At 43.0% G+C, this 27,013-nt stretch overlaps 1 protein-coding gene across 1 annotated transcript; it reads left to right on the plus strand.

The window, feature by feature from the left end:
* Snupn (snurportin 1) lies at positions 1-26,972 on the plus strand. Its single transcript, XM_059267939.1, is given in 9 exon segments — positions 1-159; positions 2,294-2,438; positions 10,958-11,062; positions 11,298-11,394; positions 16,238-16,306; positions 16,309-16,334; positions 19,939-20,016; positions 22,754-22,834; positions 24,666-26,972. Coding segments are annotated over 9 exon segments (1,071 nt in total). The 5' UTR covers position 1; the 3' UTR covers positions 24,978-26,972.
* The last annotated feature ends 41 nt before the right edge of the window (positions 26,973-27,013 follow it).

The raw sequence follows: 27,013 nt of genomic DNA on the forward strand, positions 1-27,013 counted from the left end.
GATGGAAGAACTGAGTCAAGCCCTAGCTGGTAGCTTTTCTGTGTCTCAAGAACTGAATAGCACAGCTGCCCCACACCCTCGCCTCTCCCAATACAAGTCCAAGTACAGTTCCTTGGAGCAAAGTGAGCGGCGGCGCCAGTTGCTGGAACTACAGAAATCGTAAGGGTGCTTTAACTCCTTGGCTCTTTACGCTGGGAGCTGTGAATCATCACAGACGACTAGATTTGTCTCCATAGAACCCCCTTCACAGAAGGTTCTTTCCTGTCCACAAGGTTGGGTGGGTAAATTCTGTCACAGGTCTTTGATCCGTACATTTTAGAAAAATGAAAAAGGAAGGAAAAACTGAACTTTTGAAGCAAAAGCTCAGTTATTTGGTTAAATTATTCTGTTTTTCCTGGCAACACTATTGAATTTTGCAGTTTAGACTTCTCCTCCCCACGTCCCTGGATTGCTCATGTGTGGCTTCTTACTCACTGGGATGATGGTCTTGGTATGGTCTTCCCATCTGCCTTCAGCCCAAATGTTTCTGTAGTGCCCTTGGAAATTCAAGTTAATTCTACAGAGAATCAGTGGACATGTTTTCTGTACACTCAATTCTAAATGCCAAGGTGAACGAACAGGAAAGGAGCAGGATAGGTGTGTTTTAGGCTGCCTTCTCTGAAGGCAAGGCCTATCCTTTTGTTCTCGGTTTGTCTTTGGCCTCTTTGGAGTCAGAAATTAAGGAACAGGAGTTAGAAGAAACTTAACCACAGCGGTAGCACTTGCATAGAGTCTGTATTTTGCACAGTACTATGTTAGTAGATGAATAACACAGACAGTTCCTGATTGGTTCTGAGTTGTTTGCTGATTATAACCCACTCACTCTTTTTCTTCTCTGTTTTCTTTTTTTGATTTCTCTAGACAGGGTTTCTCTGTGTAGCCCTGGCTGTCCTGGAACTCTCTCTGTAGACCAGGCTGACCTCAATCTCACAGGGATCTACTGCCTCTGCCTCCCGAGTGCTGGGATCAAAGGAGTGTGCCAACACCGCCTGGTTCCTTCCCTGTTTTCAGTTGTAATTTATTCTTTTCTTTTCTTTTTTTCTTCATTTTACATACCAAGCACAGTCCTCCTCCCTCCCTTCCTCCTGCCTCCCCCTCCAGTAATTTATTATTTTCAAGTAAGTAACATATTCATATGGCACAACATACATGGATATAGTGGGTTGAAAGAAAATGGCCCCCAAAGGAAGTGGCACTATTAGGAGGTGCCTTGTGGGAGTAGGTATGATCTTGTTGGAGGAAGTCTGTCACTGTGGAGGCATGTTTTGAGGGCTCATATATGCTCAAGCCATGCTCAGTGAGACAGATTACTTTCTGTTGCCTACACAAGATAAAGAACTCTTAGCTAGCTCTCCAGCACCATGTCAGCCTGTACAGGGTCATGTCCTGCCCTGATGATAATGGACTAAACCTCTAAACTGTAAGCTACCTAACTAAATGTTTTCCTTTGTAAGAGTTGCTGTGGTCATGGTGTCTCTTCCCAGCAGTAGAAAAACTATCAAAGATGTGTATTACCACACCAGCAAAGCTGCCAAGTCTTAGGCCAGGTGGTTTCTTTGGAAAGTCGAACAAGAAAAGCCTGAGTTTTGGGGTGTTTGTTTGATCAGCATGATGTCTGAAGTGGAAAGCCCCAGAAGATTCTCTTGTTTTGGACTTCTCACTGCATTTAATGTATTTCATCCTTCCCATCTCTGGGGCTTTTGATGAGTCTGCCAGGCAGGAAATGTTATTTCTCATATGGAATGTAGTGGGGTAATGTGGGTTCATCTTATTCAGCTAGTGAGTCTTGGAAATTCCTTTAAGAATAAATTTTTTGCTTTGAACTTTTTTTTACTAATTTATTTATTTTTATTTTATGTGCACTAGTGCTCTGTCTGCATGCATGTCTATGTGAGGGTGTCAGCTCTTGGAGTTACAGACAGCTATGAGCTGCCATGTGGGCTCTGGGGATTGAACCCGGGTCCTCTGGAATAGCAGTCTCACTCCCAACCTCTGAGCCATTTCTCTAGCCCCTACTTTGAACATTCTTAAGAAACCAAGGAAAGCTGAATGTGTTCAGAGTGAGTTCCCTGATTAGGAGCCATGAGGAGACAGTCAGTAGTTTAACTTGCAAAGGAAATTTCATTATTTTTTACCCTTACCAGAATCCCCTAGTTGCTTCCAAATTTGTCATCCTTGAATTGAATGACATCTGTACATTGTGGGATATCTTTGTATAGATGTGTAGACCTGACCTTATCTTTTTCTCCTCCAGCAAGCGGTTGGATTATGTGAACCATGCCAGAAGACTGGCTGAAGATGACTGGACAGGGATGGAGAGTGGGGAAGAAGATAAGAAAGATGAAGAGGAAATGGACATTGACCCTGGCAAGAAGTTACCAAAACGCTATGCTAATCAAGTGAGTGGTCTGTGTTTCTTATTTAATAAGACGGTTGGTTACAGCTACAGCACCCTCCACATACAGTCAAAACCCACCACAATAAATGAAATGCTGCTATAAAAAGAGGATGGGCAAAACTAATTGCTGTGTATTTGTAGAGAGAATGATGGTAACAGAGCTGGCTTATAGTTCTGCTGGCTGACTGGAAGCACTGATAAAGCTGGATGTGGTGGTACATGCCTTTAGTCCAGCACTTGGGAGGTAGAGGCAGGTGGATTTCTATGAGTTTGAGGCCAGCCTGATCTACATAGTGAGTTCTAGGATAGCCAGGCTATATAGAAAGACTGTCTCAAAACAAAATCAAAACCAAAACCACTGATGAAGCCTGTGGATAGTGACTTAGAGTGACTAGCCCATCTAGCCCACACCGTTAACCAGAGGCTCATATAGAAAGCTCCTGAGCTACTACTCTAGTAACAGATCCCACATCTTCATCATCCTCATTCTTCTGGGTAGGGAATATAACCCAGGGCTTTGTATATGCTAGGCAAATGTTCTGTCATTGTTGAACTAGAACCCCAGCCTCCTTGTCTTTTGTTTTTTTGTTTCGTTTTGTTTTGAGATAAGGTCTTTCTTTGTAGCCCTGGCTGGCCTGGAATTACTATGTAGACCAGGCTGGCCTTGAACTTACAGCAAGCAGTCCCTTCTTTTGCTGTAATTATAGGCATGCTCTATCATTCCTGGCCTTCCATGTTTTTTTTTTTTTTTTTTTTTTTTGAATAGTCATGCACAGTTGGTTTGGATGGGACCTGCTCACAATCCCAGTGTCCTCCTCCCTTCCTCGGTTGGTAGTCTTTCCCAGCTAGAGTAGTAGGAGGCCAGTCTTGGCAGTCTTGTCATTGTACACTGGGGTGGTAGCAGGCAGGAGGAAGTACATTGGTCCTTAAATAAAGAGATCCTGTGCAGGACATCCAGTTGACCAAGGTAATGTTGAACAATGAAACAACCAGTCACTTTGCCACACTCAATCCAATGCTGGCAGTGCTACAGGGGAGATGGGAAAGAGGCAGTCCTGGTGTTTCAGAAGAAGAGAGGTTGTAGGTCTGAGTCAAAGCCCGGGTCTTCCCTGCTATAATATACTACTTTGTAGGATCCTTTTGCCTTTAGAATACACTTCTTGGGAATACCCATCCATCTGTTTCTCCCCGCCAAATATAGTACAGATAATACCTTCTGTGACATTGAAGTATACTTCAATTTTTATTTTCGACAAGGTTTGGCTATGTAGCTCAAATTGACCTTGAGCCCATGATTCTTCTGCCACATACAGTTTAGTTCTGTTCAAGAAAAATGAAAAACTTGTTATATGTAATCAGGCTTTGCTGTGTGATAGACATGGATCATAAGTAGCCCCTGTACTCTTATTTTTTATTTATATTTTTTTGTTTTTCATAAATAACCCCTATACTCTTATTTTTTATTTTTATCTTTTTGTTTTTAGAGATAAGGTTGTTCTGTGTAGCCCTAGCTATTCTGGAACTTGCTCTGTAGACTAGGCTGGCCTCAAACTGAGAGGTCCACCTGCCTGTCTCCCGAGCCCCAGGATTAAAGGCATGTAACACCCTTGCCTTGAAAATTCTTTGTTTGTTTCTTTGTTTATTTTTGAAACAGGGTTTTTCTGTGTAGCCTTGGCTGTCTTGGAGCTCAGTGTGTAGACCAGGCTGATTTTGAACTCAGAGATCCACCTGCCTGTGCCTCCTGAGTGCTGGGATTAAACACCATGCCTGGCAACTACTTTCAGTCCTAATCAGAGAAGCTTCTTTTTGAAGTGAATGGTGGTTGGCTGTTTAAGGTGCTGAGAATAAGTGACAGCTGAATGTTCAGTCCTAAAATAGACATTTATACCTTCCCCTCTAAGGCTTAGGGAACATTTTAGAAGAGAAAACAGAAAGAACAGAAGAACAGAAGCTATGGAGAAGGGCTGTGTATGGCATGCTGTCTTCCTCATCTTATGGGATGATAGAACATTACAGTCATGAACTCATAGCGGCTGCAGTTCCTTGCACCGGGCCTATAAAAGACTGGCCTACACCTCGCTGCTGAAAGAAAGGCTGTGGACAGATTCTGGGAGGAGGGAATCAGTGTCTTCAGGTACATACCCACTAGTGAACCCTGCAGGCTCAAATGCATAGTTCCAAATCTAGACCCTGGTTAAATGCAGCAGGTCAAAAAACAAAAAGACATAAATTTGGGAAAAGGATTTGTAGGGAGGAGAGGAGTTGAAGGGGTGGGAGAGGTATAAGAATGGGTGGAGGGCAGCCCGGCAGTGGTGGCGCATGCCTTTAATCCCAGCACTCGGGAGGCAGAGGCAGGCAGATCTCTGTGAGTTCAAGGCCAGCCTGGTCTCCAGGAAAGGCGCAAAGCTCCACAGAGAAACCCTGTCTCAAAAAACAAAAAAAATCTGGAAAGGAAACAGATCACTCATTTGATCCCAGTATTTGGGAAGCAGAGACGCCAGTCTAGTTTTCATATCTAGTTATAGACCAGCCAGGTTTGCAGAGTGAAACTCTGTCTCAAACAAAACAAAAAACTAAATGAACAAAAATCCAAACAAACCTGGAAAGGAAATTCATTAACCAGTTACCTTAAAGTAAAAGTGTAAGATAGATTAGCCATCATGGACAATATGATGGGGACCTGATGGGGAGAGGGTATCGGGGACCATGGGGATCCAGCCCCTAGATAGTCCCTCCCAGGGTCCGGGAAGAATCTACAACCAGCTGATAATTAATCTTTGATGAAGGAAATGAATCTATGTACATGAAACTCCTTAGTTCATACACTTCATTATTCTGTGATAGTTCTCTCTCTACACAGCTTCTATTCTGTTCTCATGTCTAGCTCCTTTCTTGCCTGATTTCTCTATATTAATCTACTGTCCCCTCTAGGTTCTATCTTAATTCCTTCATCTAGTTCTGTCCCTTCTAGGTTCTCATCTATCTAGTTCTTTCCCCTATCAGCTCCTCTCCCGTCTCCTTCTCTCTCATCTGGCTCTTCCTCATCTTGTTCTTCCCCATCTGGCTCTTCCTCATCTTCCATCTCATTCCTCTAGTCCTCTCTTCTAGCTTTTTAATCTAGTTCTTCCCCATCTCAGTTTGTTCCTCTCAAGTTCTTACCCATCTAGTTCTTCCATTCTCTTTTCTCTTCTTTCTTGTGCCCTGGAAGTCCCGGTATATAAAAGGGAGGGTCCGAGCTAAACTGTGTAAAGCTATTACTTAACGTCCACCTCCCCTTGTGGAATTTACCTTAAGTCAGGAGACTTGTATGTGGGCTGTTATCACTGTTAGTCCTCGGAAATTGGGCGAATACCTGGGCGGTGTCTCCTTGTGGAATTTACCTTAAGTCAGGAGACTCGCCTGTGGGTGGTTATCACTGTTAGTCCTCGGAAGTTGGGTGACCACCTGGGTGGTGTCTCCTTTAGTCCTTCAAAGTGGCTAGGGGAGATATCTGATTCCAGAGAAAGCCTTTCCTGAGGCTGTTCTCCAAATGCCTGGAATGTGTATGTCTAGAGAGTGATCAATGCACATTGTTAGCCCTTCTTAGGGAAAAATCAATTGGGAAAACTATGAAGGCACACATGATTTTTATAACAGAATACAGCTGATATATAACAAGCCAAGTAACACCAAAAACTCCTTGGGATTTGGCTTTCTCTGGAGGAATTCCCTGATTCCTCCAGGTAGTGACTTTGCCATAACCAGCTGAGTTCTTATGATATATTCCTGTGGCCTGCAGCAAGAGAGTTCCTTTAGAAGAGAAATTCCCAAAACAAATAGAATATTTGGGTGTAGCTAGAGTTTTCCTGCCTGGCCCACAGTCAGGACAAATCTCTCTCACCTGTCAGTCCCACAGCCTCTCAGACCCAACCAAGTAAACACAGAAACTTATATTGGTTACAAACTGTATGGCCATGGCAGGCTTCTTGCTAACTGTTCTTACAGCTTAAATTAATCCATTTCTATAAATCTATACCTTGACACGTGGCTCGTAGCTTACCAGCATCTTCACATGCTATTTGTCATCGTGGCGGTTGGCAGTGTCTCTCTGACTCAGCCTTTCACTTCCCAGCTTTATTCTCCTCCTTGTCCCGCCTGTACTTCCTGCCTGGCCACTGGCCAATCAGTGATTTATTTATTGACCAATCAGCAACATACTTGACATACAGACCATCCCACACCAATTTGGGCTTTTATAAATTTTCAGAGGCTGGGGGGAATTCCATCCTGTATGGAGCCATGTACTGGGCAGGGCCATGAATTTCTCTTGCACAGCTTGGTGAGACCATTGATGTCTCTTCTCTCCCAGCACTCTGTAAAGCAAGCCAAAAAGGAGGAAGCTTTCACTTGAGTTCCAGGTTGACTTTTCTATTATCTTACAACCAAAACTGTGTTGTCTTTAGAAGTAGTGTCTTTTTTTTTTTTTTTAAGGTTTATTATTTATTTGCATTTGTGTGTCTGTGTGCTTATACATGCATGCATGTATATGTATGTGTACATATGGGGAGTGACCACAGATGCCAAAAGAGGGCGTCTGATCATCTGAAGCTGGAGTTACAGGTTGTTGTGAGCTGTTGGGACCTGGACTCTCTTTCTGTGGAAGAGCAACAAGCATTCTTAACTACCAAGCCATCTCTCCAGCCCCAGCAATAAGTTCTTACTATCTTGTTCTGGTAGGTCACTTTTTATTTAAGACAGTAGCTCAGGCTGGCCTTTAAGTTGCTGTGTAGCCAAGGATGAGCTTGCATTCCAAATCCTTCAAAACTTCCACTTCCAAGTGTAGAATTACAAGCGTGCATTATCACTTCTAGCTAATTCTAGAACATTTTCTTCATCATCACACACACACACACACACACACACACACACCGTCACAAATATGCCATATTCATTAGCAGTCATTCTCTACTATTCCTTTTCCTTTTGCAAATCTATTATCTATGTCTACAGACCAGCCTATTCTGAATAACTGTGGTCTTTTTGTGATTGGCTTCTTTCAGTTAGTATAAGATTTTCAAGGTTCATTTATGTTGTAGTATTTATCAGTCTGTCTATTGTTAACAAATATTCCGTTGAAGGGACATATTTATTTATTCTTCAATTAATGGTTTTTTTGAGTTGCTTCTACTTTTTGACTATTATGAATAATGCTACAGTAGTCGTGTGTGTGTGTGTGTGTGTGTGTGTGTGTGTGTGTGTGTGTGTGTGTGTACACACACACGCGTGCGCGCGCGCTCCTCATATTCTGCCCACCTAGGGCAGCCTTTAATCTGCTTACTAAACATTTATCTATACTCTTTAGAAAAATGTTCTGTCCTTTATCATTTATTTTCTTTCTGCTAAAGAATATTTCATTTATTGTATGTGTGTTTTGTGTGTGTACCTATGTGTGTGTATGAGTGTGCATGTGTGGAGGTGAGAGAACAACTTTTAGAGGCCTTTTCTCCACAGACTTGCACAGCAAGCACTTTAAAACCCCCCACCCCCAGCCCTCTCCCTGGCCTTATTTTCCTACCTTTCCCCTTGTCCGTCCTCCCTTCTTCCTTTTCTTTTTATCTTTCTTTTGCAGCATTGAGAATTGAACACAACGCCATGAACATTCACAAGGCGAACATTCTCCACTAGTCTGTACCCCAGCCCCACTCTTTTTGGTTTTTTTTTTTTTTGAGATTTGGAGATGGACCCCATCAGTGGTGGTGCAGAGAGCTAGACATGTAGCTCCTGCTGCTCCCCTACAACCCGACATCAGCCTTTTCAGAACTTCACTGTGATGAAGCAGATCATTGACTTTGCCTCAGAAAGGACTTTCAGGATGAGCCAGTATGAAGCAGCATTTTAGTTTTATTTTCTTTAACATTTTATTTATTTATTTGAATGTGTACATATTTATGCTGGCTAGTTTTTACATCAACTTGACAGAAGCTAGGTCATTTGGGAAGAAAGATTCCTCATTGAGAAAAATGCTTCCATAGGATTGGCCTGTAGGTGAGTCTGTACGGCATTGATGGTTGATGATTGATGTGGGTGATGTGACTCCTGGCCAGGTGGTCTAGGACAGCCAGGGCTGTAACACAGAGAAACCCTGTCTCAGAAAAATAACTAAAAGATAGCAGCTGAACAAACCATGCAGAGCAAGTCAGTAAGCACCATTCCTCCATGGCTTCTGAATCAGTTTCTGCCTCCAGGTTCCTGCTGTGCTTTGGGTTCCTGCCCTGACTTGATGGAATTGCAAGTGAAATAACCCCTTTTCTCCCCAAGTCGCTTTTGGTCACAGCGTTTTATCACAGCAATAGAAACCTTAGGTAAGGTGTGTAAGGATGCATCTGCCATGGGATGTGTGTGAAGGTCAATGGAAAACCCATGGGAGTCAGTTCTAACCCTCCACCATGTGATTCCCAGTTACTAATCGGGTTATTGGGCTTGATGGCAATTGCCTTTACCCACTGAGTTATCTTGCCAACCCAGAGTGGGTTTTATATATATATTCATGAGTGTGTGTATATGTGTGTGTGTGTGTGTGTGTGTGTGTGTGTGTGTGTGTGTGTGTGTATTATAAATTTACCAGATTTTTTTTTTATTTTGGTTTTTCGAGACAAGGTTTCTCTGTGTAGTTTTGGTGCCTGTCTTGGATCTTGCTCTGTAGACCAGGTTGGCCTCGAACTCACAGAGATCCGCCTGGCTCTGCCTCCCGAGTGCTGAGATTAAAGGTGTGTACCACTGTCACCCGGGATTAGTTACCAGATTTTTTTACTATTTTATTATTATTTTGTGTGCACGAGTATTTTGCCTACATGAATGTATGTATACCACATGCATAAAAGATATTTTTAATATGGACTTCCTTGTGGGAGTTAACAGAAGGAGAGGAACTAAAGAAAAGAGTGTGGCACACCAAGATCTAGATGTGGACTGCTCAAAACAGAATTGCCCTTCATTTCCTTTATGATAGCCATACATAGGATTTTGATGCGTTTTGATGTCTTTAAAAAATTGCTAAGAGGAACTGGAGAGAATGCTCAGCATTTAAGAGCACTAGCTCTTCCAGAGGACCTGAATTCAGTTTCTAGCACACACACGATGGTTCACAAGTTTGTAACTCCAGTCTGAAGGGTCTGATACTCTTTTCTGGCCTCCTTGAGCACCAGACATGCATGTGGAGCACAAAGATACATGCAAATAAATACCCATATACCTAAATAGAGTAAAAAAAAAAGTTGCTAGGAAATTTAAATGAGATCACAGGGTATTCCTAAGGCATATGGAACAGGATTACACTTTGTAAACAGAACTGTAGATCACAGGGATACAGGAAGTTAGGATATTGTCACTGTAAATAATGCCTAATAGTCCTGTTTATGAGAGTCCTAGAACATATTCAGAAAAAGAATAAGGTCATATCTAAGGTATACACTTAGGTAGTAGCCTGATTTAACATTCTTATGTGAAAACACTTTTTTTTCCCCCCCAAAACAGCATTTCTCTGTGTATATTTCTGGCTGTCCTAGAACTTACTCTGTAGATCAGGCTTGCCTCAAACTCAGAGATCCTCCTGCCTCTGCCTCCCCAGTACTGGGATTAAAGGCATGCATCACCATACCTGACTTTTAAAGTGTTTTCAATAGCTCTTACAGCAAATATTGACAATCATGCTCGAATTATTTTTTTAAATGTGACTATGTGTATGCCTATATGAGTTTCTGTGTACTATATGCGTGCAATGTGCTGGAATTCTCCCTTGTCCCTCAAACTGGGTTTCTCTGTAGCCCTGAATGTCTTGGAACTAGCTCTGTAGACCAGAGATACTTGCCTCTGCCTTTCAAGTGCTGGGATTAAAGGTGTGAGCCACTACTGACAGTTCAGGCCTGTAGTTTTAACATTCAGGAGGTAGAACCAGAGGATCATAAGTTCAGAGTCATTTTCACCTACAGAGTGAGTGAAGGCCAGCTTTCAAAACTTGAAACAGCATCTCATTAAGTTGTCCAGACAAGCTGTGAATTTGGCAGTCCTCCCATCCCAGCTTCCCAAGTAGCTGAGATTATATGCCTATACCACCAGGCTTGCCTCCTAACATCTTTTATCATAATGTGTGGCGTATCAATTTGGGAAATAATGATCAAGTCTGAGCATGACTCAGAGTGAGTATGCATTCCTGAGGTGTAAACCCAGAATATAATAGTTATGCTGGTAGGCAGTCGGCAAATAAGGAAAGGAAAAAAAGCCTCTTTAGGTCTTGAGTTAAAGGAGTAAGTAGGATACAGATAGTGATAATAAGGGCAGATGCCAAGTCACCAGTGAATGCCTGCCATCTTTTGGTTATGCTGGAGACCAGCTTCTTTTCTTAGAGCAGCTGGGGTGGAAGTACCTCTGCCCTCAACTTTTAGCTATAGTTGTAATATTTATGTGGGATGTTAATGCTTTATTCTTGTAATGTTTGAATGATAAACTCCTGCTGATTTTTTAACACCATTTTTATATTCCCAGTTGATGCTTTCTGAGTGGTTAATTGACGTCCCTTCAGATTTGGGGCAAGAATGGATTGTGGTTGTGTGTCCTGTTGGGAAAAGAGCCCTTATCGTGGCCTCCAGGGTGAGTAACTGCTTCTTGCCTCTAACACCAGCAAGCCTAGTATGTGATAAAAGGGATGTTTGCCTCCCGTTTTCATCTGCCACACAGCTGTGCCTGCAGTTGGCCTTGAAATGTTTTCCTGCTGCAAGAGTCTTTGGCTCATCTCTTTGGGCTAATGACAACCCTGTAAGATGCAGAAGCAAGAGGCAAGGATACCTGTGAATGCCTAATGAGAATGGTAGCTTTCTCCCTACAGGGATCAACCAGTGCCTACACCAAGAGTGGCTACTGTGTCAATAGGTTTTCTTCCCTTCTGCCAGGAGGCAACAGGAGAAACTCAACAACCGCCAAAGGTACCTACATATGATGTCTATTTACTGTGTTTTTTGGTCTTCCTCCCCCACTATCCCATCAGTGCTGGGGCTCAATCACAAAGGATCTCTGAGGCTTCAGGGGCCGGCCAGCCAATTCAGTAGGTAAAAGTGCTTTTTGTGAAGTCCTCATGACCTGCGTTTGAGCCCACAGTGAAAGTTAGAGAGTTAACTTCTAAGAGTTGTCCTCTGATTGCCACACGTGTGCCATAGCACATGCCCTTGTGCATGTAACATACATAATAATAAAACCTTAAGTTAAAATGAAACACCACGTCTAAAAGCAAGTTCGAGAGAAAGGGCTTATTTGCCTTACGCTTCTGCATTGTAGTTCATCATTTATGGAAGCCAGGACAGGAACTCAAATAGGGTAGGAACTTGGAGGCAGGAGCTGATGTAGGGGCCGTGGAGGGGAGCTGCTTATTGGCTTGCTCAGCCTGCTTTCTATAGAATCTAGGACCTCCAGCTCAGGGATGGCATCACCTACAGTGGGCTGAGCCCTCCTTGCCAATCAATAACTAAGAAAATGCTCTAAAGGCTTGCCTATAGCCCAATCTTATGGAAGCATCCTCCCTCTCTCTCTCTCTCTCTCTCTCTCTCTCTCTCTCTCTCTCTCTCTCTCTCTCTCTCTCCTCTTATTTTGGTTTTTTTGAGACAGTGTTTCCTTGTGTAGCCCTGGAACTTCCTCTGTAGACCAGGCTCTCCTTGAAGAAATCCACTTACTTCTATCCCCAAGCGCTGGGATTAAAGTGCACTACCACCTCCTGGCAGGGAGCATTTTCTTTTTTTTTTTTTTTTTAAAAGATTTATTTATTATGTATACAGCATGTATGACCAGAAGAGGGCACCAGACCTTATTACAGATGGTTGTGAGCTACCATGTGGTTGCTGGGAATTGAACTCAGGACCTCTGGAAGAGCAGTCAGTGCTCTTAACCTCTAAGCCATTTCTCCAGCCCCGGGAGCATTTTCTTAATTGAGCTTCCCTCCTCAAAGATGACTTTAGCTTATGTCAAGTTGACATAAAACTATCCAGCACACCATATAACCCAGGCTGACCCGAACCTCCTGATTTTCCTACCTTAGCCTCTCCATTGCTAGGATAGCAAACTGAGATAATAAGCATGTACCATTATACCTAGTTATTGACTAAGTTTTTGTCATTTAAGAAAAAAAAAAGTAAGGTCTTGTATAGCCAGGCTATCTTCAAACTTGCCGTGTAGTCAAGACTTGAAGCCATTATCTTTGATCTGCTTCCCAAGTAGTAGAATTATAAGCATGTGCCATTATGTGTGGTTCATTTGCAATTTTTTTTTTACTAGTACAAGATGATGTCTTGCTTGGCTAAGAATTTTGGGGGGGGGGTATTTGTTTTTTACGTTTAAAATTTTTTTTATATTTTATTATTTGTGTGTATGGATATTTTGCCTGCATGTATTTCTGTGTACCACTTGCATGCAGTGGCCCTGGAAGCCAAAGGGGTTCGTCAGACGCCTAGCACTAAAGTTATAAACTACTGTGAGTTGCTATGTGAATGCTGGGCATTGAGGGTTCTCTGAAAGAGCAGTCACTGCTCTTAACTTCTGGGCCATTGCAACAGCACCATGTTTTGTTAATGAGACAGTCTCATGTTGCACAGGCTGGCCTTCAAATTGCTCTGTGGCTAAGGATGATATTGCTTTATTGAACATTGAATATTGTTGAGTATTGAACCCATGACTTTATGCTTTCCAGACAAGTACTTTAACAATGGAATTACATCCCTTGACTCCATGTTTTACAGTTGTTTGTTTTTAACATCGAGTCTGTTCAACAGGTTCTGGGATAGAACAAAGTTCAAAACTTTGCAAATATTCTCCATAGGAAAATGCAGAAAGTAAACCAGACAGTTGTAATTAGCATTTCAGTTGATGGTGGGAAGAGTGGAATGTTTCTGATGCTTCAGTGTAGGGGCCTTGAGTGTTGAGTGAACCCAGGGAAGTTGGGGGTGGACCTCTAACATGTTTGGGTGGATTCCCAGGTCTACTGGATGCCCCCTTGGAGCCTGGAGATGGATTGTAGGAGCAGGTGTGTGCATTTTCAGGGTATGGAGGTCAGGCAATGAAATGAGTGAATGCCTGGGGATGGTAGGTGGATACATGAATCAGGAAATTGGACACGCAGTGTTAAGGTGGGACCCTAGGGGCCAATCAAGCCAGCTGGAGAGGTGGGGGGCATGGGGTTAGAGGTGGACCAAGCAAAGTGAAAGCCAGGGCTGATTTCACACACTGAGTCTTGTGGAGACATTGGATGGGGCTGGGTGCTCCAGAGTCTAATGTGAAATTGGAGTAAAAAACTGATTGTTTTTCAGTTCTAGTGGATCCAAAAACTTGTCTTTGGCCTTTTAGTCTCTCTGCTCAGCACCTAGAAGATAATGGTCTGTAGGGCTTGTTACACTGTACTGGTCTAGGGCCTCAATCCTCTAGTTCTAGGCAGACAGAAAATAGCGGAAGGGCATGTTGGCCCTGGTAATCTCGAGGTTGTCCATCTAGAACAGGAGGCTCTGTTGGCCCATCTCTGTGCACCTCTGTTACTTTGTATCCCAGGCTGCGGATAGTCACAAACTTCTTCCTTTTCACCTTTTCTGGAAGTTAACAGGACAGGGCCTCTTTAGCTTTCATGGATGTTCCGTGTGTCAAGTTGCCTGATGCTTTTGCCCTTAGATGCAGGTGAGGTAGCTCCCCCTTCTTATTGTATGGAATCAAAATCAGGCAAGTGTTTACATTTGTAAAAAACCTAGGTGATTTTCTATAAAATATGAACTATTTTTTTTTCTTTCAGTTTTTCAAGACAGAGTTTCTCTGTGTAGACTTGGCTGTCCTAGAATTCACTCTGCAGACCAGGTTGTCCTTGAAACTCACAGAGATCAGCCTGCCTCTGCCTCCTGAGTGCTGGGATTAAAAGCATGCGCCACCATGTCCCAGCTGTCATTGATTCTGATAGTCTCAGGGCCAGCTGCTGCTGGTTTTGTTCTTGTTGATCCCTGTTACTCTCCAAGGACAAGGCCACATCCCCATTCCTAGTCTTGAACTCTGGTTAACGCTGGAAATCCATAGGGGAAGGACTTGGGCTTTAGAAGATAGGGAGAAACGTTCTCCTGAGGCCTCTCCATCAGAGCAACGCCACAACTTTACTGTGTGCATGTGCAAAACAGACCCTTGGTTAGTTTGTTTTCATGACCCCACTCTGAAAGCATTCTCCCCTCAGGGTCAGGTCTCCTCAGCTGCATGATACATGCGTCCTGTGAGGCCCACCAGATAGAACATTTCTGAATGAAGTCATCATGCCCTTTATTACAAAATGACATGCACAGTTTTTTTCTGTAAAGATCCCTGACAGAATGTCAAGTGTAACAACACAGTGAGCTGTTTCTGGGGTTTCCCAGTCCAATTCCCTTTCTCCTTTGTCATTTTCCAACCTTAGCTTTCCTCCTACCTGGCCTCAGTAAATGGACTAGGTTTTAAGGATTAAATAATCTGTTGTTTTGAGAGGAACTGGCAAGGCTGAGGCCCAGACCCTGCTCTAGTCTTGCCTTGCTCAGGCTAATTGATGATTTCTTCTGTGTTTTGTAGTAAGGCTAGCTTTCTCTGTTGGCTTATTATTATTATTTTTTTTCCCAGACAGATTCATGTAGGGATCAGGTTGGTCATGTACTAGGGATGACTTTAAATTCCTGATCCTCACCAGGTGTGGTGATGCACACCTTAAATCCCAGCAGTCAGGAGGCAGAGGCAGGCAGATCCCTGAGTTGGAGACCAGCTTGATCTACAAAGTTCCAGGACAGCCAGGGCTACACAGAGAAACCCTGTCTCTCACACACACACACACACACACACACACACACACACACACACACACAAACACACCAAAAACAAAACAAAACCAACAAAACCAACAAACAAAAAAACCCAGAAAGAAAGAAAGATTCGTGATTCAGCCTACCAAGTTCAGGGAATACAGGTAAGGGGCACTGTAGCCTGCTTTCTTTATTCCAGTTTTCTCCTAGAACTCTTGTTGTTCATAGTTGATGTTGTGTGACATACATAAACTCTATGATCATCTTATATCTATTTCCTTGAAGCAAGTGACAAGTTATACTTGATATTCCTCACACAGCACAGCACTGACAGTAAGAATGTAACAGGTAAGTCAGATTCGGCTGTCCAGTCCCTCAGAAGGCTAATGCAAGCTTGGGTAACAGAGCAAAACCTTTCACATACATATACAATAAAAATAGCCTAGGGCAGTGGCAGGTGCTCATGATCCCAGCATTCAGGAAGTCAAGGACAGTAGGACCTACCCTATGTCTGAGGCCAGTCTGGGCTACAAAGTCAAGTCCTGTCTTAAAAACAATAAAATACTGATTTGATGGTACCTGCTTATAATCTTAGCACTTGGGAGATGGAAGCAAGAAGATCAGGAGTTCAAAGTCATCTTTGAGTCCATAGTGAATTCCAGGCTAGCTTGTCTTAAAAAAACAAAGCAAAACTAAAAACTGAGCTTCTCTAAAAGTAAATAAATGTCCCAACTTGTTAGAATTCCCACTTGCTAAAGTGTGATCTCTCATACTGTCTTACTTCATACCATCCTTTAGCTATGCCACGTAGCTAGAAAGGGCTATGCAGAACTCTCTCCTTGATGAATCCATCATCTTTAGCACTGACAATTGCCATAAGCCTACGGATTGTTTGACTTGAGCCTCTTAAGATGAGGCTCCTTTCATCATGGTGGATGGAACTCTGGCTGGAAGTTGAGTTCTGTGTTGACTTTCTTCCTTGTATCTGTAGACTACACCATTCTGGACTGCATTTACAGTGAGATGAACCAGACCTACTATGTTTTGGATGTGATGTGCTGGAGGGACACCCTTTTTATGACTGTCAGGTAAGGATTGATAATCTCCTCATGTCTTTCCTGTCTTCTTTCCTCCCGGGAAGGTGGTTCAGCATGTGGGTTTGGTACGTGACCAACTTCTTGGCAGATACAGGATGTGGTAATCAAGAACATTATCTAATGCTCCCTGCATCTTTGAGGATGTTTGAATTAGCTTAGTTTTAAAAATAAGTGTGAGGAACTAAGGGAAATACAGCAGTTCTTAAGGAAGAAGAAACAGCAGAGGTGCAGGTGGGGCTCTTAGCAGCTGGGGCCGCCCCTCACATCGCTCCAGAGAATGAGAGGCTTGTTGTAGGAATGATTGAAGGGTAAGAAGCGTGCCATTTGTGCAGACAACACCATCAAATAAACTCCTGTACCTTCCCTCCTTCACCCACCACATCCTGACCCCGAAAATGCCAGGTCATCCTTGATATGATACAGAGCCTCAAATCTCAAAGCTTGCTCTAGGAAGAGATTACAAGGCATGAATTGCTATGCCTAGCTCCAGATTGACTGACTGGACGGACTGTCTGTCTGTCTGTCTGTCTGTCTCTCTCTCTCTCTCTCTCTTGAGACAAGGTCTCACTGTGTAGCCCTGGCTGGCCTGAAACTCAGAGATGTACTTGCCTCTGACTCCTGAGTGCTGGGATCAAAAGCATGCACCACCACACTGGGATAGCCTGCTAGACTGTTTCTTTATACCTATTACCTTAGGGTGGATTTCAGGAAATGCCAGCTAATGGTGGTTCAGTTTGTTTGAGATAGAATCTTAATATCTAGCCCTGGGTGGCCTGGAGCTCATTAAGTAGCCCACACCCAACTTTGTTTTTGACAAGAAGTCATTATGTAGCCCAGGATACCCACAAACCTATGATCCTCCTCCTGTCTCAATCTCCCCAAGAGGTTGGGATTATAGGTTTTTTTTTGTTTTTGTTTTTGTTTTTAAGATTTATTTATTATATATAGAGTGTTCTGCTTGCATGTATGCCTGCATGCCAGAAGAGGGCACCAGATCTCATTATAGATGGTTGTGAGCCATCATGTGGTTGCTGGGAATTGAACTCTGGACCTCTGGAAGAGCAGCCTGTGCTCTTAACCTCTGAGCCATCTCTCCAGCCCGGGATTATAGGTTTTTATCATCATTCCTGGTTCATGTTTCCCTTTAGTTTTTTTTATTTTTATTTTTATTTATTTATTTTTTTGTTGTTTGTTTGCTTTAGGTTTTTCGAGACAAGGTTTCTTTGTGTTGCCCTGGCTATCCTGGAACTTGCTCTCTAGACCAGGCTGGCTTCAAACTCACAGAGATCCACCTGCCTCGGCCTCCCAAATGTTGGGATTAAAGGCGTGCGCCGCTACCGACCAGCCCTCCCTTTAGTTTTGTTAAAGGATACTCACCACATATATTTACAGCTTACAGATTTGGTAATTAAAACCACATGTATATTTCCACATATATAATTATACTATAAGGAAAAGACAAGTTCAGCATGGTAGCTCATGCCTGTGGTCCCTTTAGTACAAGCTGAAGCTGGAAGAATGTCATGAATTTCAAGCCCAGCCTGAGCTACTAGCAAGACCATTCGTGTGTCAACAAAACAACAAATCAAGGGGCTGAGGATGCAGCTCAGTTGGTAGAGTGCTTGTCTACTATACACAAAACTCTAGGCTCAGTCCCCGGTACCTCATACTGGTCCATGTCTATAGCCTTCACAGAGGATCAAAGTTCAAGGCCATCCTTTGATCAAGTTTGAGGCCAGCCTGAGCTATATGATACCCTGTCTCAACAAAAACACAGAAGAAAAAGAAAATTACTTTTATCGTTTCAAATTTCCAGAAGCAAAGTAAAAGAACAAGGAGTGTCTCATAGAAGGATACACATTAATAATTCAGAGAATCAAGTACTTAGGAAAAGATTCAGCATTGTAGAGTTTTTTAAGAGCCAGATTAAAATGAAGCAAGGGAGTTAGTATTAATGTGCTTTGGAATGAAGGAGTCTAGGTCTGACAATACTTTCTTTGTTCAACCAGGCAAGTGACTTCACCTTTCTGATTCTCAGAGTCCATAACATGTAAAATAGCAATAATGATAATATAGTTCCTAGAGCGTGGGTGAAGTTATTTATTTATTCATTCATTCATTCATCTATTTATTTGTTTGTTTTTCCAGACAGGGTTTTTCTGTGTAGCTCTGGTTTGTCCTGGAACTTGCTCTGTAACACCAGGCTAGCCTCAAACTCACAGACATATACCTGCCTCTTCCTCCCAAGTGCTGGGTTTAAAGGTGTGTGACACCATGGCCCATCTATTTATGTATGTGTTTGTTTGTTTGTTTGTTTGTTTGTTTAAAGATAGAGTCTCATTCTGTAGCTGAAGCTGGCTTAGAACTATGTAGCCCAGGTTGACCTAAATCTTGTGGGCAATCCTGCTGTAGCTTTCCAAATGCTGGGGTTACAGTCATGACCCACTATATCTGAGTGAAGATTGTGTTGTTGTTGTTATTGTTTGAAGCAAGCTACCTCACCCTATGTAAGAGGCTGAAGATTGCTGGACAGTGGTGGTGCACACCTTTGATCCCAGCACAGGTAAACCAAAACCAAACAAAAAGAGGTGGAAGATTCATTAATTGGATTACAGGTATTGGCTGGGCCTGGTGGCACATGCCTTTGATTCCAGCACCCAGGGAGCCAAGCAGGTCTCTGTGAGTTTATAGAGGAAAGTAAGCAGATCTCTGTTAGTTTGAGGTTAGCCTGGTCTACACAGAAAATTCCAAGACATTTCGATATCTAAATATATATATATTGAGAGAGAGAGAGAGAGAGAGAGAGAGAGAGAGAGAGAGAGATATCCTGTCTCAAAGACAAACAAAACCCCCCACCAAACCGAAATAAATAAGTAAATGTAAGAACTTGCTATATAGTCCAGGATAGCCTCCAACTTGTGGTCCTTCTGCTTCAGACCTCCTGATTGCTCAGATTGCAGGTGTGAGCCACCATGCCCAGCCACCCTACTATTGAAGGAGAGTGGAGTCAAGACAGGCCTTATGTATTGTAGGCTGATTTCACTGTGTAGTCAAGGATGACCTGCCTCTGTCTCCTAAATGCTGGGATTTATGCAGGTTTGAGCCATTATGACTGGCAGCTTTCCTAAATTTTAAAAGAAAAAATCTTTACAACATATACTTGTATGAAAATGCTTTTATGTAATATAATACTTTGTATAATATAAACAATGGAAATATATTTTAGAATTGTGTTAATCATTATTGTCTGTCTGTGATGTGTTTGAGTGAAGGCAAGTACATGGACGGCCAAGGATATCTCTTGGGTGAAGGTTTTCATCTTCCAAGTGTGGGTTATAAAGATCAAATCCAGGTTACAGGTTTGCATGGCAGGCGCCCTTAGCCACTGATCCATCTTGCCATCTGAAACATACTCCACATACAGTTAAAATCTTGAAAATTTTGATAAATTAATGGTTATAAATGGAAATGGGGATAGCAACAGCAGGGCTTAGGTCTTTATAAGCCACATGGCTATTAGAATGAGATGTTTCATTCATATAAGAGTTTGAGATGAACAATATTTTATCTTTTTACTCAACCTTCTCTGTGGCAGACTGATTTCCGATTCTACTGGATGCACTCAAAGTTACCAGAAGAAGAAGGACTTGGAGAGAAAACCAAGATTAATCCTGTAAGGCTATTGTTAAGATTACAAAGTTCATGCCGGGTGGTGGTGGCTTTTAAGATTACAGAGTTCGCCGGGCGGTGGTGGCGCACGCCTTTAATCCCAGCACTCGGGAGGCAGAGCCAGGTGGATCTCTGTGAGTTTGAGGCCAGCCTGGGCTACCAAGTGAGTTCCAGGAAAAGGCGCAAAGCTACACAGAGAAACCCTGTCTCGAAAAACAAAAACAAAAACAAAAAAAAAAAAAAAAAAAAAGATTACAGAGTTCATGCCGGATGGTGGTGGCGCACGCCTTTAATCCCAGCACTTGGGAGGCAGAGCCAGGCGGATCTCTGTGAGTTCGAGGCCAGCCTGGTCTACAGAGTGAGTTCCAGGACAGGCTCCAAAGCTACACAGAGAAACCCTGTCTCGAAAAACAAACAAACAAACAAACAAAAAAAGATTACAGAGTTCTTTTTTTTACTATTATTGTTTGGTTTTGAGACAAGGTTTCATATGGCCCAAGCTGGCCTTGGTTATGTAGCTATGGCCTTAGATTCCTGATCTTCCTGCCTCAGCTTCCCAAGTACTAGAATTACAAGCATGAGCCACAATTCCCTTTTCTTTCTTTCTCTCTTTATCTCTCTCTCTCCCTCCCTTCCGTTCTCCCTCCCTCCTTCCCTCCCACCCTTCCTTCCGTCTTTCTCCCCCTCTCCTCTCTTTTTAAACAAGGTTTCTGTACATAGTCCTGGCTGTCTTATAGACCAGGCTGGTCTCAAACTCACAGAGATTCATCTGCCTCTGACTCCTGAGTTCTGGGACTAAAGGTGTGTGCCACCATGCATGGCCCAAAATTATTTTGTAATTTTATGTGTATATGTGTTTGCCTACCTATATGTCTACATTGCCTGGCTGCCACAGAGGCCAGAAGGCGGCATCGGATCTCCTCAAAGTGGTTGGGAACCACCATGTGGCTGCTAGAAATCAAAGCCAGGTCCTTTGGAAGAGCAGCCAGTGCTCTTAACCACTGAGCCATCCCTCCAGCCCCAGAGCTACCACTCTTGATTAATGAGTTTATCTTTCAAGGCAGCATATTATAATAGTACAGTGGGAAGACTATGAATTTAATAGACATTCAGACTGAATTCTATTTGTGAGTTTAATAATTAATAGTGTAAGGGCTGGAGGTGTGACTCAGTTTACAGAACTTGTTTAGAATGTGTAAAGACCTAGGTTTAATCCCTAGCACCACTAAAAATAATAATGGTAATTATTAGGATAATAGCCTTACTTGCTTTAGTTTCTTTATCTGCAAATGGCACTAATAAGCCAGGAGAGGTAATACATACTTGTCATCCTAACACACAGGAGGCTGAGGGGGGAGGAACTCAGTTTTGACATTAGCCTGGACAATGTTGTTATAGAGTGAGATCCCATCTCTAAAAGTAAAGGATACTATCAAGAGTTATTGTAAGAACCAAAGTGTAAGCCGGGCGGTGGTGGCGCACGCCTTTAATCCCAGTACTCGGGAGGCAGAGCCAGGCGGATCTCTGTGAATTTGAGGCCAGCCTGGACTACCAAGTGAGTTCCAGGAAAAGGCGCAAAGCTACACAGAGAAACCCTGTCTCGAAAAACCAAAAAAAAAAAAAAGAACCAAAGTGTATACACACACACACACACACACACACACACACACACACACACACACGCATTTCCTCATAGCTTAATCCTTATGTGATGATGTGGTTATAAAATGATGCTTAGTATAAAATGCTTTGTGTGTGTGTTCAGTTACCCTGGGTCTTATGCATTCTCAGCAAGCATTCTACCACTGAGCTGTACCTATGTTGTGTGGCAAAACTTTTCTTGGGGAGACACAACACACATTTAGTCACCCCAGATAGAGAACCCACACTAGAACAAAGTACAATACTCCCCCAAAGTCCAACATGGTAAACCAATGAGTTCTTTTGGGGTTAGTTATAGGAATATGGGTGAGGGGTCACTTACAGGAACAGAAAAGATTCAACGACGACTGCATCACCGAAGCCCACCCCAGCATGGTGACAGCTCACAAAAGCTGGGGACCTGAGCACCCGCAGGCAGCTCAACCGGTTGGAGAGTGTCCTATCCAGTGACTCTTCTAAACCCCTTCCAGGCATCTCAGCTGGTTTCTGCTTCTTTCAGGCAGCTGTCTGGTCTCAGCCTTCTTTGCAGAGTATTGCACCTTTGTTCTGAGAGAGATGCTCAGCTTTTATTGTTTACTCTGGCAGGGTGGTATGGCCTAATGAATCTGGTCAACTTCAGAGACTTCCTGAAGCTATGTTGTTTACCTGCTTAAGGAGCTTCCCTGTGGGATAGAATGTTTCAATCTTGAGAAAACTATCATACAACAACCTATTAGCATTTTTGGAGACAGGATCTCGTTGTATAGCCCAGGCTGGTCTGGAGCTTGCTATGTAAACCAGACTAGCTTAGATCTCTTTGAGTAGTACCTGGGACTTGTTGAAACATATACTTCTAGACTGTTCTTAGAGTGCTGGAAGTGGGGGTCTAAGCATTTGAATTTCTTTCTATTTCCTCTCCCAACCTTTTTAAAGACAGGGTTGATAGCTTAGGTTGACCTTGAACTCCAAACTTACTGTGATTTTCCTGTCTCAGTTTCCTGAGTGCTGGGAAGAAAACCTTATTGGATGAAGCTCTTCAATCACTAGAGCCAGTATCATCTGAAACATGTACTAACTCTTTGTTCTCATTTATATTTCAGTTTAAATTTGTGGGGCTAAAGAATTTCCCGTGTACCCCTGAGAGCCTGTGTAAGGTGCTGTCTATGGATTTTCCTTTTGAGGTAATGAAACCATTGTCTGTTGCTCTGACATGATTGTAGGCTACAAGGAGACTGGGGTACATGAAATCTTAAGAGATCCTCTGATTTTGCTGTGTCTAAGCATCAAAACAGGGCTGGAAATTAATTCTAAGGAAATAATTTATTTGCTGCCCTCCAGAGCCTCAACTTCTACTAAAGTCAGAACACCAGAATTCAGTAGTCCCCCAGTACCCCGGGAAACAGGCCTAGAGAAGAGCCAAGGATTCCTCCATCCTAGATCACCATTGTGTGCCTTGTTTGACCGCCATGGCAGGATGTAAAGTAAAGACACATGGCTTATGTGGTCGACTGACCCCAACAGATGCTTGAACCTCTGATCCCTTTTTGGTCAAAGCACAGATGGTTCCTGGGATAACAATGTTTACTAACCAGTGAGTGGCATGTTAGTAGGGTCAACTCATTTACTTTGTCCATACTTGCCATGTGTTAGCACTGAAAATCTCCTGTGCCCAGGAACTCCTGAGTCTGGGATAGTCATTTATCATCTTCAGAACCTACAGTTACTCTCTCTTCTCTCTCTTTTTTTTTTTTTTTCTCGAGACAGGGTTTCTCTGTGTAGCTTTGCGCCTTTTCCTGGAACTCATTTGGTAGCCCAGGCTGGCTTCGAACTCACAGAGATCCACCTGGCTCTGCCTCCCAAGTGCTGGGATTGAAGGCGTGCACCACCACTGCCCGTCCACTCTCTCTTCTCTTAACAAGCAAGTTTTCTTTGCCCCTCATCCCTTTTAAAATTTTGCCTAGTCAGGTCAAGTTTTGCTTGAAATGTATTTAATTTTGTAAAGGATCACAGCTTCCTGGATAAGGAAATGGCAAAGACTAAGTTGCTTCATTTCTGGGAGTCAATTAAGAAGGTGGTAAGAACACTATCTTTATTTATAACTCTTATATCCCAGTGGCAAGAAATGCTTTTTAAGGGGTGAGTCACTGAATCACAGAAGAGAAAGTATGGGGCTGTAGGAGGTTTTCCCATTTAGAAAAACTGAGTTTCCCAGAATATGGCTCCAAACAGTCTAGGGGGAGGTTTAGGACTGTTCCTGTGCTCAGTCTGGTGCCTTGCTGGGGCTACCCAGATCTCTTGCTTTTCATCCCATATGAGGAACTCAGCTTTGCTATTGAGACTTTGTGGTGGTAGAAAGTGCCCAGGATCCAGGGATAGAAGACATAGACTCAGGTTGAATTCCTGCTTCATATTTCACATCTTTACAGAGGTGCCTAGAACTTTCTATGTTAAAAAAACCCCATCTCTCAAATACTTTCTGGGTGGGTAAGAAAGTAAAACAATAGGTAGAAAGCATTTTGTAAATGAAAGTGTTTTATTATTTTTATTATTATTATTATTATTATTATTATTATATCTCTCTCTTCCTCTTCATTTGGACAAAGTTTCACAATATAGCTCAGTCTGGTTAATCTTGAGATCTTCCCTGCTTCAACCTGCAGAGTCTTGGGGTTATAGGTGTATACTACCATCCCTAGCCCCAGCCCTTTCTTTAAGAAACTTCATATGAGAAGCAAGGAATTTTTTCTACTGGCAGCGGCTTAGAATAAAAAAAAGAAAAATTGGCTAGGCGTGGTTGCACACTCCTTTAATACCATCACTTAGAAGGCAGAGGCCGATGGATCTCTGTGAGTACAAGGCCAGCCTGGTCTACATAGCAGGATAGATGTGCTACATAATAGAGAGTTCTTGTCCCACCCACCAAAGAAACAACCCATAAGAACTGCCTCTGTATAGCTGTTTTGGAAATATGTGGCCCACAGTCATTATGATTCCTGGTTTTTCCTCCTTTAGGTAGATGGACTTCTCTTCTACCATAAACAGACCCACTATAGCCCTGGGAGTACTCCCTTGGTGGGCTGGCTGCGCCCCTACATGGTGTCAGATATTCTAGGTGTAGCCGTGCCAGCTGGCCCACTGACCACCAAACCAGAATATGCTGGGCACCAGCTCCAACAGATTATTGAGCACAAGAAGAGCCAGGAGGACATGAAGGATAAACTCACACACAAGGCTTCTGAGAATGGGCACTATGAGCTGGAGCACCTATCTACTCCAAAGTTGAAGAGTCCTCCCCACAGCCCCGAGAACCTCATGGACAACTAACAAGGACAGCCCACAAAAGACTGGGGAAGAGGACAGTGGTGATAGCAATAGGTGACCTTATTTCAGAGTGCACTTTCCAAACCCACCCCACTGGAAACAGCTCAACACCCCTGTCTGGAATGTTGGCTCAGACTTTTGGGGGGTGGGTCTCTACTGGGTGGAGTTGGAATCCAGGTAGATTTGAATATCTCTTTGCTGTGTGCATATATCCCAGGTCCACAATGTAAATATATGCGATTCTTAAGAAAAAGGTTGCTTATGATTATTAAGATTTAGATATCTCTTCCACCTTCCCCTTACTCCCTTACTTATGGCATGACTGTTCAAATCTTGGCCCATTTCACCCCTTTTAGCACTTGAACATTCTGCTGAGTTTCCAGTTGCTGTTGGTAATGCCATTTTCTGAAAGGTCTTACCAGGAACTGCAGTTCTTGGTATTTGAATATGTTCCTTCTTCTGAGAAAACAAGTGTGATTTTTCTACGGTTTAGACCTTCCCAGAGATAAAATGCTAATGGGTTCATTTACTTCAAGAAATGTTAGAGCCCCTATCAGGAGATAAACCTCAAGCTGTGCCTCTGAGATGTGGGTTATAGAGGTAGACAAGACCTTGAGGGTTGTGTTATCCAGTAAGAAATAAACCCCATAGTGTGTAGAGCATGGTGAAATGATTGCTTTAGTGCAGAAAGGTACCTAGAGCTTAGGGGCAAAGGAAGAGCAGATTTCACAGAGGAGGGTGGAGCTGGGCTAAGGCAGACCAGGAAGAAAGCAGGTCCTCAGAGTTAGATGTTAGTAGCAGCATTCCCCTAGAGCAGGGTGGGATTTGATCGAATCAAGTAGGTTCAGCATGGCTCAAGTACAAAATACAAGTGGAGAGTTAGGGAGAGGAGGCTGGAAGACAGAGGGAGCTTAGATTTTGTCCTAGTCAGGGAGTTAAGGAAAAGCCCTGGTGCAAGATTCCTTCAGAAGCAAAGCTCCTCATCAGCTATGAAAGTAGAAGATGGTGTTTAGAATTAAACAGTTAGTTTTCACTCCATTCAGAAAGTATATTCCAGGTCCTGTGGCCTCAATCTGCAGCCCACTCTGCTTTCCACTTTGTTAGGACCTCTCTTACTGGACGAACTGACCTCACCATTCTCTTCAACAGAAAGTCTCCCCTTGGAAAAACTTTCAAAGGGATCTAGGTCCGATCTTGAGTGAACTCCCTTTGAGTTCCTTAGTTCTGAGAACAGAGCCGGTGGTTCTGTTCAGAAGTAGTGGTTAGGCAGAGCCTGCTCACACAGGTCAGCACATCCAGGGAGCTCGTCCAAGTATCTGCTCTCACGGGGTGTAAGCAGCTTTCTGATCAGACAGGAAGAACTCGGCTCTGACTCTCAGCCGGTGAGAGCCCACTGACACAGGTTTAGGCATTTGCCTGTCTAAGCTCTTTCCTGTATTTAGGTCAGATTTGCTATATAAATACAGTGGTGTTCCTTATGTTAAGGAACATTTCTGCAGGCTGACCTTGAACTTGCTTTTCTGCCCAGGCAAAGCCTTGAATTTTCAATCAAGTCTCAGCCTCCCAAGTCTCTGGGATTATATGCCTTCGCCCCCATCCCTAGCCTGTTTGAGAGTCTTTTGAATTCTTCAGTTTTCTTTCAGCAGCCAGCTTTATCAATCTGGGGACTGTGCATGTCAATGTCCTAGCAATTTGGTCAGACTTGACTTAGTAATAAGCCTAGGCTTTGGGTATGGTGGCTTATGCCCAACACTTTTAGGAAGCTGAGACAGAAGGATTGCCATGAGTTTGAGGCCAACCTGGGCTATAGTCTGAACACTATCTCAAAAATAATTAAATAAGGAGGTAAACCCCAAAATAAACCTGGAAGGATCACTTCCTCAAATTACCCACTCTGGAGACAGATGCATGTATAAGTCAAAACATGTTTCAACTAAAGTTAACAATTAACAAGTACAATTTGATATGTTTAAAATAAATATTTCCTAATATCTTTAAGTGAGGAGCTGTTTTGAGGTCTCCTGGTCATATTTCTTTGG

Source organism: Peromyscus eremicus, chromosome 7 (genome assembly GCF_949786415.1).
Source record: "Peromyscus eremicus chromosome 7, PerEre_H2_v1, whole genome shotgun sequence".
Taxonomy (NCBI): Eukaryota; Metazoa; Chordata; class Mammalia; order Rodentia; family Cricetidae; genus Peromyscus; species Peromyscus eremicus.